At 44.9% G+C, this 14,015-nt stretch overlaps 1 protein-coding gene across 1 annotated transcript in view; it reads left to right on the top strand.

Annotated features, from left to right (window-relative positions):
• Positions 1-5,315, top strand: part of RAB3B (RAB3B, member RAS oncogene family) — a 76,912-nt gene extending 71,597 nt beyond the window's left edge. Inside the window, exon 5 of the mRNA XM_021941531.2 lies at positions 792-5,315. Coding sequence (XP_021797223.2) covers positions 792-979 — 188 coding nt within the window. The 3' untranslated portion in view covers positions 980-5,315. The remainder of the gene's footprint in view (positions 1-791) is intronic.
• Positions 5,316-14,015: the final 8,700 nt, after the last annotated feature.

Raw genomic sequence — 14,015 nt, 5'->3', positions numbered from 1 at the left:
CAGTGGAATTCAGGGAGGGGAAACCCCACTAAGTGGAAATAAACCAGTGTGGCTATGGGTGGAAAGGGCAAAGAAGACTTATTCAGTGTGAATCTTGAGGTGCCTCCTAGAGCCCAGACTGGAGCTGGCCAGCCTAGGGGGAATGAGAGGCAGGGGAAAGAGGAGGAAAATCCCTGTGAAAAAGTCCAAAACTGGGGTTTCTCATACTGGTGCTTTTCCTTATCTTGGGCAAGCTAGCTTACTTCTGTAAGCCAGTGTTTGCATTAGTGAAGTGGAGAGGATCTGACTGACACTTCTTCCCCAAGGGCAACATGAAGATCAAATAAAATAATCTATGTGATAAGTGCTTTGGAAAGTGTGAAGTGCTGTGGACACACATTTATGCATTTGTTCTGTCAGCAAACAGTAATGACCCCCTTTGTGTCAGGCACAGGGCTATACATTTCACATACATCGTCTTGCCTGATCCTTGAAATAACTCTATGAGGTAGGTAAAATTATCCCTTTTTTACAAACCAGGAAATTGATTTGTAAAGAGAATAAGTGACTTAGCCTGGAATTAAACAGCTGGGCAGTGGTACAGCTAGGATCAGTCTGACTGAAAGACCAGTGCAGGAAACTCCTGCCCTGTGCCGTCTCCTTGAAGCAGAATCCCCTGTCCATGGAATTGGGCCTCTTTGCTTCACTCCTGAGCACTGGAAATATTAATCCAGAGTGCTTGGGCTGAGGGCACAGAAGGGTTCCAGCAGAAGGGATGGAAAAGGCCTTATCTGTATCTCTCCTCTTTCCAGGGTTTGATTTCTTTGAAGCCAGCGCGAAGGAGAACATCAGTGTAAGGCAGGCCTTCGAGCGCCTGGTGGATGCCATTTGTGACAAGATGTCTGATTCGCTGGACACAGACCCCTCGATGCTGGGCTCCTCCAAGAACACGCGTCTCTCGGACACCCCACCGCTGCTGCAGCAGAACTGCTCGTGCTAGGCAAGGCCCACCTTCCTGACCTCCCCTCGTTGTGGCCCCACACCCAGTCTGCTTCTCCCTGTTACACACTGTCCACTCTCAGCCCCGACCAAGATGAGCTGCTGCTGTTCTTTGCCTGCCCCCAGGGTTCTCTGCAGATGTTCCCAGTAATAGATACTCAGCACTAGACTAACAGAACAGGTCACTACATGGGTGGAGATTCACTTTGCAAAAGAAGACTCTGTTTTATGAAGGGGATTCACTACAGGGACTTAAAAGCAGTCTCTTCTCTGCCTTTAAAATGAGAGTTCCTCCATTTACCAAAATTTGACACACCCACATTCTTCAGGGGCATGCCAATTGCGTAAAGTGAGGCTGGCTCGCCTGCATAGCTAATCCTATTAAAGACAACTTCCCAAAGCACAACGTGCTTGTTTCCTATCGGGCTCCCTGTGGGGCTTTCTCTCACTGCAAGTCAAGCTTGGGCTCTCAAAGCCCTGTGCCTGTTACCACGGATGCCCACGGGGCCTGGGCAGTTGCTGTGGTGACAGGCAGAGCTAATCTTCAGAGAGCTCAGACTCTCTAATGATGCTGAAGGAGCAAAGGCTGAGTCAGGAACACACTTAAGAGAAAATGATTATCCCCTACAGAATGTCAGAGGTTCCTGCTATAGGAAAGAGCAGGCACATATGCTCAAGAAAGACAAACAGAGAAAAAGAGAAACAGGCAAGATCAAGACACAGATCATGAGTTTCTGATTTTGCTGCTTTCCAGTTGGTTCTTAACTGTGGGAACTTAGTAAAATTGGCGATTGGTTCTTAGACTTCTAGAACCTGAGGATTTTAGAGTTGACGGGATTCCCAAATTTACCTAGTTTGACTAGTCAATTCTAACCTTCCTTTTTCTGACAAGTGACTGTCAAGCCTAACAACCAAATCTCTTTCTTCTAAAGCACACCTTCTAGGCAGGGACAAGAGCTCATTTTCCACACCATCTTGGTTAACTCTCATAGAAAGTTTTCCTTGCTTCAAGCTCAAATCTGCCTCCTGGAAATTCTTCTTCTTCCCTCCCTGTTGGTACCAGCTCTGCTGTCAGAGACTTCACAGTCTCTGCTCTCTCTGCCCTGTGACACCCTCGGACTATCTGAGAACACGAATCATGACTCCTGGGACTTGCCTTTTCTCTAGGTCAATACCTCTATAATTCCATCGGCTGTTCTTCATAGGCTCTTCTCCCCATCCTGCCCCTTTCCTGCAATCCATCTTTTAATTGCTCTTGAGCAGTCTAACTGAGAAGTGTGATTTGAAGCAAAATAAATCTAAGGTGGTATGACCCTGAAAAAATTGAGAAAATTGAACTCAAAGATCCTGATCCCAACCCCATTCTCCTGGGAGTGAAACCTTAGTTTCTACCAGAGAGCGTGGGAAACCACTTCTGGTGGAAGCCCCTTAATTAAACACCTGAGGAAAAAAAGAAAAGAAACTCAGAGACCAGAATGAACTCGCTCATTATTCTAGCTTGCTTGGCCACAGGGACATATTTGGTTTGGGCTGAAATAATGACATAGAACTGGCAATGATTCCAGAAAATCTTTCTTCTATATCATGGTCTGAATCCTCAGCCACCTCAAAAGTCAGCGGGCAGGGGGAGTCTCTCCCCAGTTTTCTCTTCATTTCAAATGAGGCTCATTGTCCTAGAAAAGTACATTAACTAGCAACTAGTCCAATGACTAAATAAAAGGACCATCCAGGGCACTGTGGCTCACACCTGTAATCCCAGCACTTTGGAAAGCCAAGGCAGGAGGAACACTTGAGGCCAGGAGTTCGAGACCAGCCTGAGCAATATGGTCAAATTCCATCCCTACAAAAAAAAAAAAAAAAATTAGCCACATGTGGTGGTACACGCCTATAGTCTCAGCTACTTGGGAGGCTAAGGCAGGAGGATTGCTTGTGCCCAGGAATTTGAGGTTGCAGTGAGTTGTAATCATGCCACTGCATTCCAGTCTGGGTGATAGAGTAAGACCCTCTCTCTCTTTATCTCTCTCTCTTTTTCTCTCTCTCTCTCTCTCTTTTTTTTTTTTTTTAAAGGAGTCAGCTCTACAAAGATGCTGCTTTCTTTGATGCAATGCAGAGAACAGAGCTTTGGACTTGGAATCAGGAGACCTAGACTCTGTCATTAAATCAACTGTGACTCTGGACCAGTTACTCCCCATTTTTGAGTCTTGATTTCCTACTTATAAAATGAGGGAGCTTATTTGGATGATCTTTAAGGTCCCTTTTGGCACTAAAAACTTGGTGACTCTTTTTTCTTACCTTCGCCATTTCAGTTGATCCACCAAACAAACTTGAGAGATCAGGATTGATATCCCAGTGTTGTCTTGGCCAACTCTGATGTCATGCTTACTCTATACTAGACATTGTTCCAAGCATTTTACGTGCATTAACTCATTTATCTTCCCAACATCTTGTGAGGGAGGCACTACAGTGAGCCTGGTTTGAAGATGAGGAAACAAAGGTACAAAGAGGTTCTAGCTTGACCTCTAAGGTCACATAGGAAGTAAGTGGTAGAGCTGTAGTTCACATCCAGGCAGTAAGTTCCAAGGTCTGTGTTCTTAACCACATTCTGGGCTGCATCTTTTATAGACAAACTATGATCCAGAGGGATTACGAGAATTGGATCACATACCAAGAGAGTGTTAAAGCCACATTAGGATTCAATTCCAGGGCCATCAGATTCCAAGTCCACTGGAGAAAAGATGTATATCTCTAATCTGTTAACAAATTGCTCAACTACTCAGATTAATCCGAGGTGATGGATGTCTCATGCTCAGGAAAGGCGAGTCAGTCTCTGAGGCAACAGATCCCATGGGCCTGGGTAGAAAATGCCCAGTGCTTCCCTGTCCCAAGTGCTGGCTTTCCCTGTACCTGCCTCTGCCAGGCAACACTTAGCAGGCTCCCAAGCAGCAGGAGCCTCCATGCTCCACTTTGAACAGCCTCCATGCTCCAGCAAGGGGGCATTTGTGAAGAGTGACTTGATTAACTTTTCTGACCATGGGTATAATACAGTTGCTTCAGAGGGCAGTGATTCTGGGTGTAATTTTTACACTGTAACATTGTATACAGTGTCACAGATAATTACTGTTTTTTTCTGGTCGTTAACACTCATCTACTTTAGTACTAGGATTTCAGACCAAGGTTCTCATGACCCCTGGATATTTTAGTATCTGTATCCAATAATCTTTTCTCTCCTACTGAATATTCAGGCAAAGATCAAATTGTTTTCTTTAAAACTGTCAAATTCTGTAAAACTCAGGAGCCAGTTCAAGGAAACAGGCGTCTTCACAATAGATAGAATCAAGAGTTAAATGTTGTAGTGGCAAGCTCATCTACTGGGCAACAGACAACCAGACCTACTTGTGAGATGGCAGCTCCCCAGCCCTGCTCTGTGACCTCATTTCTGTCGAATGAAAGGCAGCAGCTTCCAGCTGATTGCAGCATAGTGGTCATCAATCACAGTAATAGCGCAATTAGCCACCAAGGTTCAAGCTGCATAATATGTGTTAGTGGCAACTTGTCCTGGATTTAATCTTCGTAAACAATCCAAATAAAATATTTAAAAACTCTTGACTTCTGGCTGGGCGCAGCAGCTCACACCTGTAATTCCAGCACTTTGGGAGGCTGAGGTGGGCGGATCACCTGGTTCAAGACCAGCCTGGGCAACATGGTGAAGCCCCATCTCTACTAAAAATACAAAAATTATCCAGGCGTGGTGGCGGGCACCTGAAATCCCTACTCAGGAGGCTGAGGCAGAGAATTGCTTGAACCTGGGAGGCGGAGGTTGCAGTGAGCCGAGATCGTGCCACTGCACTTCAGCCTGGGTGACACAGCGAGACTCCATCTCAAAACAAAACAAACAAACAACAACAACAACAAAAAAACCTCTTGACTACTAAAGAGGCAAAAGTAGGCCAAAAGTGCGATACAGTATTGTGTTTGTTTACATCTATTTTAAATGCATGTGTATCTGTAAATACAAAGTGATTCGTGACTTATTGTCTCCTCAGTCTGTAGCATTATTAACTTCTAGGAGCAGCAGTCGGGTATAGTGTACTGAATGGTCACAGACTCATTGATCATCAGATCTGGAAAGGAGCTTAGAGAAGATCTGTTCCAGCCTCCTATCTTATAGAAGGGAAGATTGACGTCCAAGGATTGGAAGGAAATCTCCTAATTATTCTGAGAGTACTGCAGTGATGGCGCCAGGACTAGGTCCTGGATCACCTCTAAGAAGACACTTAGCTATTTGAGTATCGACTAGGGCCTAGCATTATTAAGCACTAGATAAATACAGGTGAAAAGAAATGATCCCTGCCTGCAAGGTCCTTATGGTCTAATGGAGGTGCTGTTTCTAAAATATTGTTATCCCAATTTGGTAGTCAAGGAAACAGCCCTGGAAAAGTTAACATGCTCAAGTCACCCACTAGTATCATTTGAACCCTCCTCTCTCTGACTCATGCTCTTTTAAATTTTTTTCTTCAGATTGTCTTAGAAGGGTAGATGGGATATACCCTCTGGTAGTACCAGGCGCCCAAGGATTCTTAGAGTTAAATAATCTCAGTTAATTAAATAACCACAATTGCTTGGTGACCGAAGCCTTATAACATCCGCAGAATAAGACCATTCTCCAGACCTGACTCCCCAACTCTTATCACCTGCTTCTGCCACCACTAAGCTCCTTGCTTGGATATCAAGTATATCCAGGAAGGCTAAGAAGTATATGAGGAATGTTTGTTTGACTTTGTTTGCCAACAGTTTGGGGGAAGGGGAAAGAACTACAATAATCAGTGTCCTGGGATCTCATTGATTTCCGATTCCCCGTCCCAAGCCCACCCAATTACCTGCCATAGTTGGGGAATCAAGTAGCATCCTGTGGCTGGAAGTAGATGCAAAACACTAGTCCATGAGATATAAATACTGTTAAATGATGGCTTTTTAAGGTCCTGATCCGTTATATGAAGTAGGCAAAATTCAAATTTATTTATTCATTTATTTTCTCAACAAATGAATATATATTATGTGCCAGGATGTGAGCAGTGGCAAATTAGGCACCGTTCTTGCTTTCATGAAACATATAGCTTCATGATTTAGTCTAGACGTTGTCAAATCATCACCCAAATATAATTACAAAGTACTCTAAAGGAAAGGCACATGATGCTATGAGAGCATTCACCTGGGAAACCTGAATCACCTTTGAGAAACTGTTTCAGGGGCTCTTGGAAGTCTACTGCTCCCAAATATCTCTGCTGCCCGCTGGCCATTGCTTTACATTCCTCAATTCAGCTTTCATCTTTTAGTGCTAACCTTTGATGGCTGATCAAATACAAATGCCCTAAGAAGAGTAAGGATAGGAGAAGGAATATCTGTACCTGTGAAACATTGTTAGGCTGCCTGGCTATGAGTTCATTGTTGTTTTCTGAAGGACATAACCAACCACTCCAAAATGTATAGGCTTAAAACAACAAACATGTATCATTTCTTATGATTCTGTGGGTTGGCTGGGTGGTTCTTCTGGCTGAGGCAGGATGGTCTAGGATAGCTACATCCATATGTCTGGGGTCCCAGCTGAGATGACTGGGGCTGTTGAGGCCTTTCTCCCTGTGGTGTCATCCTCCAGAAGGCTGCCCAGATTTGTCCATATGGTGGCAGGAGTTTCCTCAAAGCAAGAGAGGGCAAGACCCAACACAGAAGCACTTTTCAAGCTCTGTTTCCATCACATTTGCAAATGTCTCACTGATGAACACAAGTTCCATGGCCAAGCCCAGTTTTAAGAAATGGAGAAATAGGGCTAGGCTCGGTGGCTCAGGCCTGTAATCCCAGCATTTTGGGAGGCCGAGGCATGCGGATCACTTGAGGTCAGGAGTTCTAGACCAGCCTGGCCAACATGGTGAAACCCCATCTCTACTAAAAATACAAAAATTAGCTGGGCGTGGTGGCGGGCATCTGTAATCCCAGCTACTTGGGAGGCTAAAGCACAAGAGTTGCTTGAACCCAGGAGGAGGAGGTTGCAATAAGCCTAAATCATGCCACTGCACTTCAGCCTGGGTGATAGAGCCAGACTCAGTCTCAAAAAAAAAAAAAAAAAAAAAAATGTTGGGGGAATAGATGCCATCTCCTTATGGGAGGAGCTACAAAATACAGTGACCAATTTTTCAATCTACCACAGGAAGCATCCTCAGTTCTCTGAAACTATGTCTGGTACGTGTCTTGGGGTCTTAAAACGTGGCTCTGATGGTATCACCAAAGACAAGTGGCAAAATCGTTTAGGGCAGGGCAGTCTTATCATTTGTTTAGTAGTTATCCGAAGGATTTACTTTGGAGGAATCAAGACGCTTCTAGATGAAGAAGTTTTGATGCTTGTTAAACAGTCCATTTGGATACTTCTTAGCTATCCTCGAGGGACGAATCTGACTTCTCATTTCACAGGATTCATTGTAGATAATGGTTGTAATTCCTACCTGAAGTTCCTGGCCAGAAGCCCAGCAGAAAGATTCAGTATATGCAGAAAAGATGACTCCAAAAACAGTTGGGCCTTCTGTTCTAACTGTACTTCCTTCCTTGATGTACTCGTCTAGTCTCGAGGCTTTAAATGTCAAGTCTTTGATAATAACATGTGTACCTAAGTGCCTACTGGACATTTTCATGTCTCAAACTTAACATGTCCAAATTGAAACTTGTGATTCTGTCCCCAAACTTGTTTGAACCCCAGTCTTCACAGAAAACTAGGTGCCATCCTTAATTCTTTGATTTTTCTCTTTTTCTTAGCCTCCTTGTCTAATCTAGCAGCAGATCCTAGGGTTTTACTTCTAAATATATCTCAAATCTGATCATTTTTCTCCATTTTCATTGCCATGACCTTGGTCCAGGCCACCATTGTTTTCTGCCCTAGAGAGCTACCACAGAGTTCCTAACGTTTTCCTACTCGCATAATTACTCCCCATTAGTCCATTTCTCTCATAGGAGCAACTCTATATATGTATATTATTTATGTATTTATTTTTTGTAGAGACAAAGTCTTGCTATGTTGCCCAAGCTGGTTTCAAATTCTGGCCTCAAGCGATCCTCTTGCCTTGGCCTCCTGAGTCACTCGGATTGTTTGTACGAGCCACCTCAATGGCAATCTCTTAAAAATCTAAATAAATGAACAGCTCAGTAACACTGAGGTTTACTTCAATACCCCATACAAAAACAATCCAAACCTTGGCAAGGTGGTGAAACCCTGTCTCTACAAAAAATACAAAAAATTAATTGGGCATGGTAGCCTGCACCTATAGTCTCAGCTACTTGGGAGGCTGAGGTGGGAGGATCGCTTGAGCCCTGGAGGTCAAGAATACAGTGAGCCATATCCATGATTGTACTCCTGTGCCACTCCAGCCTGGGTGACAGAGCAAGACCCTGTCCCCCTCTCAAAAGAAAAGAAAAAGAAAGAAAAGAAAAAGAAGAAAAGGAAAGAAAGAAACGAAGAAAATTCAGAAACTTCCATTATTAATAGTACCTATTTTATTGATTCTGTTTCTAGCCTGAATCTGCTTCTAACTTGCTATAGGATCTCTGGTAAATCATTTCCTGTAATAAGCAACTATCACCTCTCTCGTTGTTTCTTTCATAAATAGTAATCTCTTCTTTAGTAGTACTACTACTCCCTTACCCAAACCAGGTGATTCTAGTGAAGACTGTCATTAAAGGGAGCATGTGATCAAGCAGGGCCCATCAGAATCTTTCCCTAAGATTTTTATAAAAGCTGGACCTATTCTTTTTCCACTTGAGTGGCAAATATGTGAAGATATGAGGTCTAAAACTGTGATGGCTTATTCTCCACCCCTGTGTAGATTCTGGTCTATAGTAAGAGAAAACAATGCCATTAGGCAGCGGGCAGCAGAGACAGGTGAGAAAGAGTGTGGCCTCTGGTTTTCCAGACCCTGATTCTGGTTTCTTGAGGCTTGGCTGATCACCTCTTCCTTTGATTCTGTTAGAAAGCTCAGCGTATCTTTCTTTTTTTTTTTTTTTTTGAGGGGGTTTCTCTCTTTCGCCCAGCCGGAGGTTGCTGGTCGGTGTGTCAACTCACTGCAAGCTCCGCCTCCCGGGTTTACTCCATTCTCCTGCCTCAGCCTCCCGAGTAGCTGGGACTACAGGCGCCCGCCACCTCGCCCGGCTAGTTTTTTGTATTTTTTAGTAGAGACGGGGTTTCACCGGGTCAGCCAGGATGGTCTCGATCTCCTGACCTCGTGATCTGCCCGTCTCGGCCTCCCAAAGTGCTGGGATTACAGGCTTGAGCCACCGCGCCCGGCCAGCTCAGCGTATCTTTCTAATAAAACCCCCCTTTGCTTTGCATGTTGGAGTTAGGTTCTTATCACTTGCAACCAAAAATATGTTGTCTCCTCTTTGGTTCTCAGTTTTCTCATTTATATGTCCTTCTAGCTCCAAAGTATAGAAATTCTAATTAAAAAAAAACAAAACAAAAGCTGGGTCTTTCCGAAAATCCCACTGATATAGACTTTCTGATCCAGACTGTATAATCTGGAAAAGAAGCCTACCCTCATCTCTATCCTCTCTTCCTGTACCTGAAGGAACGAAGAAGAGGGATTTCTCAAGGTGAGAAGCAGTTCTCCATGGACACTGATGACAGCACAGGCAAAGGTTCCTATGACTAGGGATCACTGTCCACACAGAGTCTGGCTTCCCAGGTTTCCAGCAGGTAGACAAAACAGCTAACTCCACTGCCACTCCTTTCTCCACATCCGTTCCTATTTCTCAGCCATCTCAGTGACATCCACCATCTTGAGAGTCAACTACTGACTGGACTGAGTTGTGTGCTTCTGTTTACTTCTCTTCTGTCTTTTTCAAGTGGCCAAATAGCAAACGCTTAAATAGGAAATCTCTGGGAGACTTGAATAAAAGACTTTGGTTGGTAGAAAATCATGTCACAAAAAGACTAATAGACAGCAAAGTAAGTCAGCAAGTCCCTGAGCAGTAGGATTAGGATTCCTGTCTCCTTTCAGATTCGAATGCATCTCTTTCTGGGGTTAACAGTGGACTGGGATAAAGCTAAGAGATTGTGTAGCTTGGGTTAAGTCATTCTTATCTCTGGGCTTCAGGGGCTTAGACCAGATAGTTTCTAGGGGCTCTCTTGGTGCTGATGCCTTGGGGTTCTGTGGCTGTTTTCTGTCAGAGCTGCAAGGGGCAAACAGGATTTTGGCAGCAATCCTTTCATTACTAAAGCTTCCTTTCTTCTCAGGTGCAGTGAAAAGAGCCAAGGCTGTGTGACCCCCTCATCACTTAGCCAGGTGTATGGTCCTGGTTTCTGAGGCTGCCAGAAAGTATCTTAGCAATTTGTGTCTGGTGGTCCATGCCTGACTATCCTAGGCTAGGTGTTCCTAAAGAGTAACAAGAAGAAGAGAAACAAGAATCTCTGACACTTGTTGAGAATAGAGTCCCATTTGTTTGAGAAGAGACACCAAGCAGCCATGTTTATGTGCCAGAAATGCATTCCACCTCAAGGAGGACTAAATTAATGGACCAGTGTGTGCCAGGCTAAGCTGGGCAAGATCTTCCTGAGGACAAACTCTGCCATGCGGCTAGAAGCCTGGAAACTAAAAGGACTGCATGTAGTAAGTAAACTATCTTCAAACCCCTGTAAGCATCAGACCACAGGATGAGGTTTCAGAAAGTCATAAGGCAGAGTAGTTGAGGCTACAGGGCTTACAGTCTGACAGACCTGGGTTCGATTCTTGGGTCTTCGTCACTAACTAGTTTTGTGACTTTGGGAAGATGACTCCCGGAGCCTCAGTGAACTTCAGTTACTTCATATGTAAATGAAGTAATAATATCTACTTCACGGGGCTGTTGAAAGGATTAAACGGAGAATGGGTGTAAAACCCTTAGTGCAGTGTCATGCACACACGGTAGATGCCGAACGTGTGATGTTGGCACTACACAAAGTAATCCCAATCAGGCAGAACTAGGCAGGCAAATCTAATCCAGGATCTTTTGTAAGGGCACTGAGAACCAGAGAATGGAGAAAGCCAGTGTAAACACCATGAGCAAAGGAGCAAGAGAAGGGGCGTTGTATAAGTAGGAGATGGAGCCTGGACTTACTAATTGGATCAGGGTAGAAGAATCCAGCCAGGACGAAGGGAGGAGAGTCCAGGAAAATGCCATGAGCAGCTCTGTAGCATGACCTTGTTGGGCTGGGTTAAAGTAGGGGCTGCCACCAGTCACCTGACGGAAAGGTACCTCATGCACTTCCTCCTTCCCCCGGAGATCAGCCTCCAGGAGTGAGGAGTGAGCCCAGAATGAGAGTTTAGAGTGCTCTGGAGCCTTTGTTAGAAGTGCCCTTCAACACTCAGAAAACCAGGATTCCAGAGATCTGGGTTTGAGTCCTGACTTTGCAGCATACTAACTGTGTGATCTTGAACCAACATATTTTCACCTAATGAGGCTGACAATCTTCCCTACTTCACAAAATAGTTATGAGAGTCAAATAAAAGTACATTTTAGAAAGTGAAATGCTGTGGACATTTAAGGTGGAGCCACTGTGAGAGTCTTGGGGAGAAGATGGTATTCCTCTCAGAATGAAACCGAATACACCCCTCCCAGAGACCTTTCCAAGGATCCCCTCCTTCCTTTAGCTCCTTCCCCCAACCTCAATACACATTCCTGTCCCAGGAACCTAACCTCACCAAAAATACCCGGGCCAACATGCCTTACACCCAGAGGTTTGGTTGGCTTCAGAGAAACTTCTGGAGGCTAAAAGCAGCCAAGAAGAATCAGCCACTACAAGCTGGGCCTGGATGAACAGAGCAGTGAGCTGTGATGGGGCTGGGGTCCAGGAGGAGCAGGCAGGAGACATAATATTCAAATATTATAACAAAAATCATCGATCATGTGTTTGGCGCTTTACAGTTCCCAAAGCACTTTCCCATCCATGCCCTGATGATCTTTGATACAACACGGTGATGTGGGTTTTATTATTCCCAGTACAGATGAGGAAAATTGAGGCCTGCGTCAGTGAAGCAATCTATCCAAGACTACATAGAGAGGGCAGTAAATGGCAGGGTTAGTCTCAGAACAGGGTAGCGTCTGTACCCCCTGCAGTGGGCAGTCCTAATTCTGAACTTCACCTATCTGGGGGTAATAGAGGGGAGCAAGAGGAAGGCTACTGAAGAGAACACCTAAACATCTGTTTTGTCTACATATGACTTCCTCTGCTTGTGGGAGAGAAGGAAGGAAAGGAACACATTCCCCTTGCCAGCCCCACAACCCCAACAAAATTAAACCCTGGAGCAGGTTGAGCAGCAGCGGCTTCCCTCAGATCCAGGAGCCAGGGGCAGATGATCTATCTCTGTGGCCACACAGAGATGTCACCGTATGCAGTTTGCATGTCATCTTCAATTCCCCGAACTGCTCTTTCTAATTTATTCAACCGGGGACCAGGCTGGTCTCATGCCAACCTAGGAGATGCAGTATGAGCAGAATTCCTCAGGAGGAACAATTAGCAAAAACTGAAGTTGTCTCTCGATAGGCCTGAGCGGAGAGAGGAACAATAGCTCTCACGTCTCTCCCCATCAGATTCAAATTAAGCAGATGTTCTCATGCTTTTTTCTTCTTCCTATGTTCTGTATACTGACACCTCTTCTCAGTGGCATATGAAATATGAAATGTCATGTGGTGTTGTGAGTTTGTATAAATATAAAGAAATATATATACACAGTAGCAAAAGAGAAGATCTCATTTACAAATGTCTATGGTGTTTCCTTGTTCTGTGTTGATCTGTTTTGTTGATACAAACTGAATTTTCTTAATGTATCTTCTATCTCTATTATAGTGGCAATGATGGTATATGCATTAAAGTTCTTCTGAATTGTGTATCATTTGTAGAGTGACTCTTTCCTGAGTTTGTGCTAAGAGCTTCGGGCAGAGGACACTGGCCGCAGCGACTCATGCCTGTAATCCCAGCACTTTGGGAGGCCAAGGTAGGTGGATCACTTGAAGTCAGGAGTTCAAGACCAGTCTGGACAACATGGCAAAACCCCATCTCTACTAAAAATACAAAAATTAGCGAGATGTGGTGGTGGGCACCTGTAGTCCCAGCTACTGGGGAGGCAGAGGCAGGAGAATTGCTTGAACCCAGGAGGCGGAGGTTGCAGTGAGCCGAGGTCATCCCATTGCACTCCAGCCTAGGCGACAGAGCAAGACTCCGTCTCAAAAAAAATGAACTTTGGGTAGAGATTCTTGCATTCAGAGATCTTTAAGAGGAACTGGAAAATAGATCCAGCACCGATGCAACAAAAGACACAATATGATACAATAGCTCATGATGGACTCAGGAAAGCGGGGTATCAAGATGGACTACAACAATCAGGGAAGGCTTCATGGTGAAGGAAGGACTGACATTGCAAGAGGTCAAGGAGTGCCTATTAGTGTGCACTTCTGGAGACCCGCTGGGCTGTGGCTCTGTGCTAGGTGGTATAGAGGTTGCAGAGAATAACAAGGGGCAATGTGTGCCTCCCAGCAGCTTACCTCAGTATTAGCTCATAGTGGAGGTTTAAGATACATTGCTGGACGGCACGTGGGAACAAGGCTGCTGAGCTGGAAAGCAGAGAGCCCATAGGAAAATGAAACCAAATGCAGACAGAACTCGCAGCCCCAGGAAGGGGCAAAACCTACTCCCTACCCCCACCTCTCCTCAAAAAGTTTAATAAGTCTAAGCAGGCAGCATATTCAGTCCAATTTTACTCCATCCCCACCATGATATGCTAGAAACCTTTTCCCTTTCTTAGCCTGGTTAACTCCTACTCATCTGTCACTCAGGCATGGGGACCCTGGTGGGCCAGGAGTCTGGGAACTGGAAGCTCCGACAGGGCCATTCCATTCCTCCTTCCTTCCTTCCTTCCTTCCTTCCTTCCTTCCTCTTCCTCCTTCTCCTTCCTTCCTTCCTTCCTCCCTCCCTCCACTTTCTTTCTGTCTCCTTCCTTTCTTTCCTTCCTTCCTTCCTTCCTTCC

The sequence above is a fragment of the Papio anubis genome, chromosome 1 (assembly GCF_008728515.1).
Source record: "Papio anubis isolate 15944 chromosome 1, Panubis1.0, whole genome shotgun sequence".
Classification (NCBI taxonomy): domain Eukaryota; kingdom Metazoa; phylum Chordata; class Mammalia; order Primates; family Cercopithecidae; genus Papio; species Papio anubis.
This window is presented reverse-complemented; position numbering and strand designations above follow the sequence as displayed.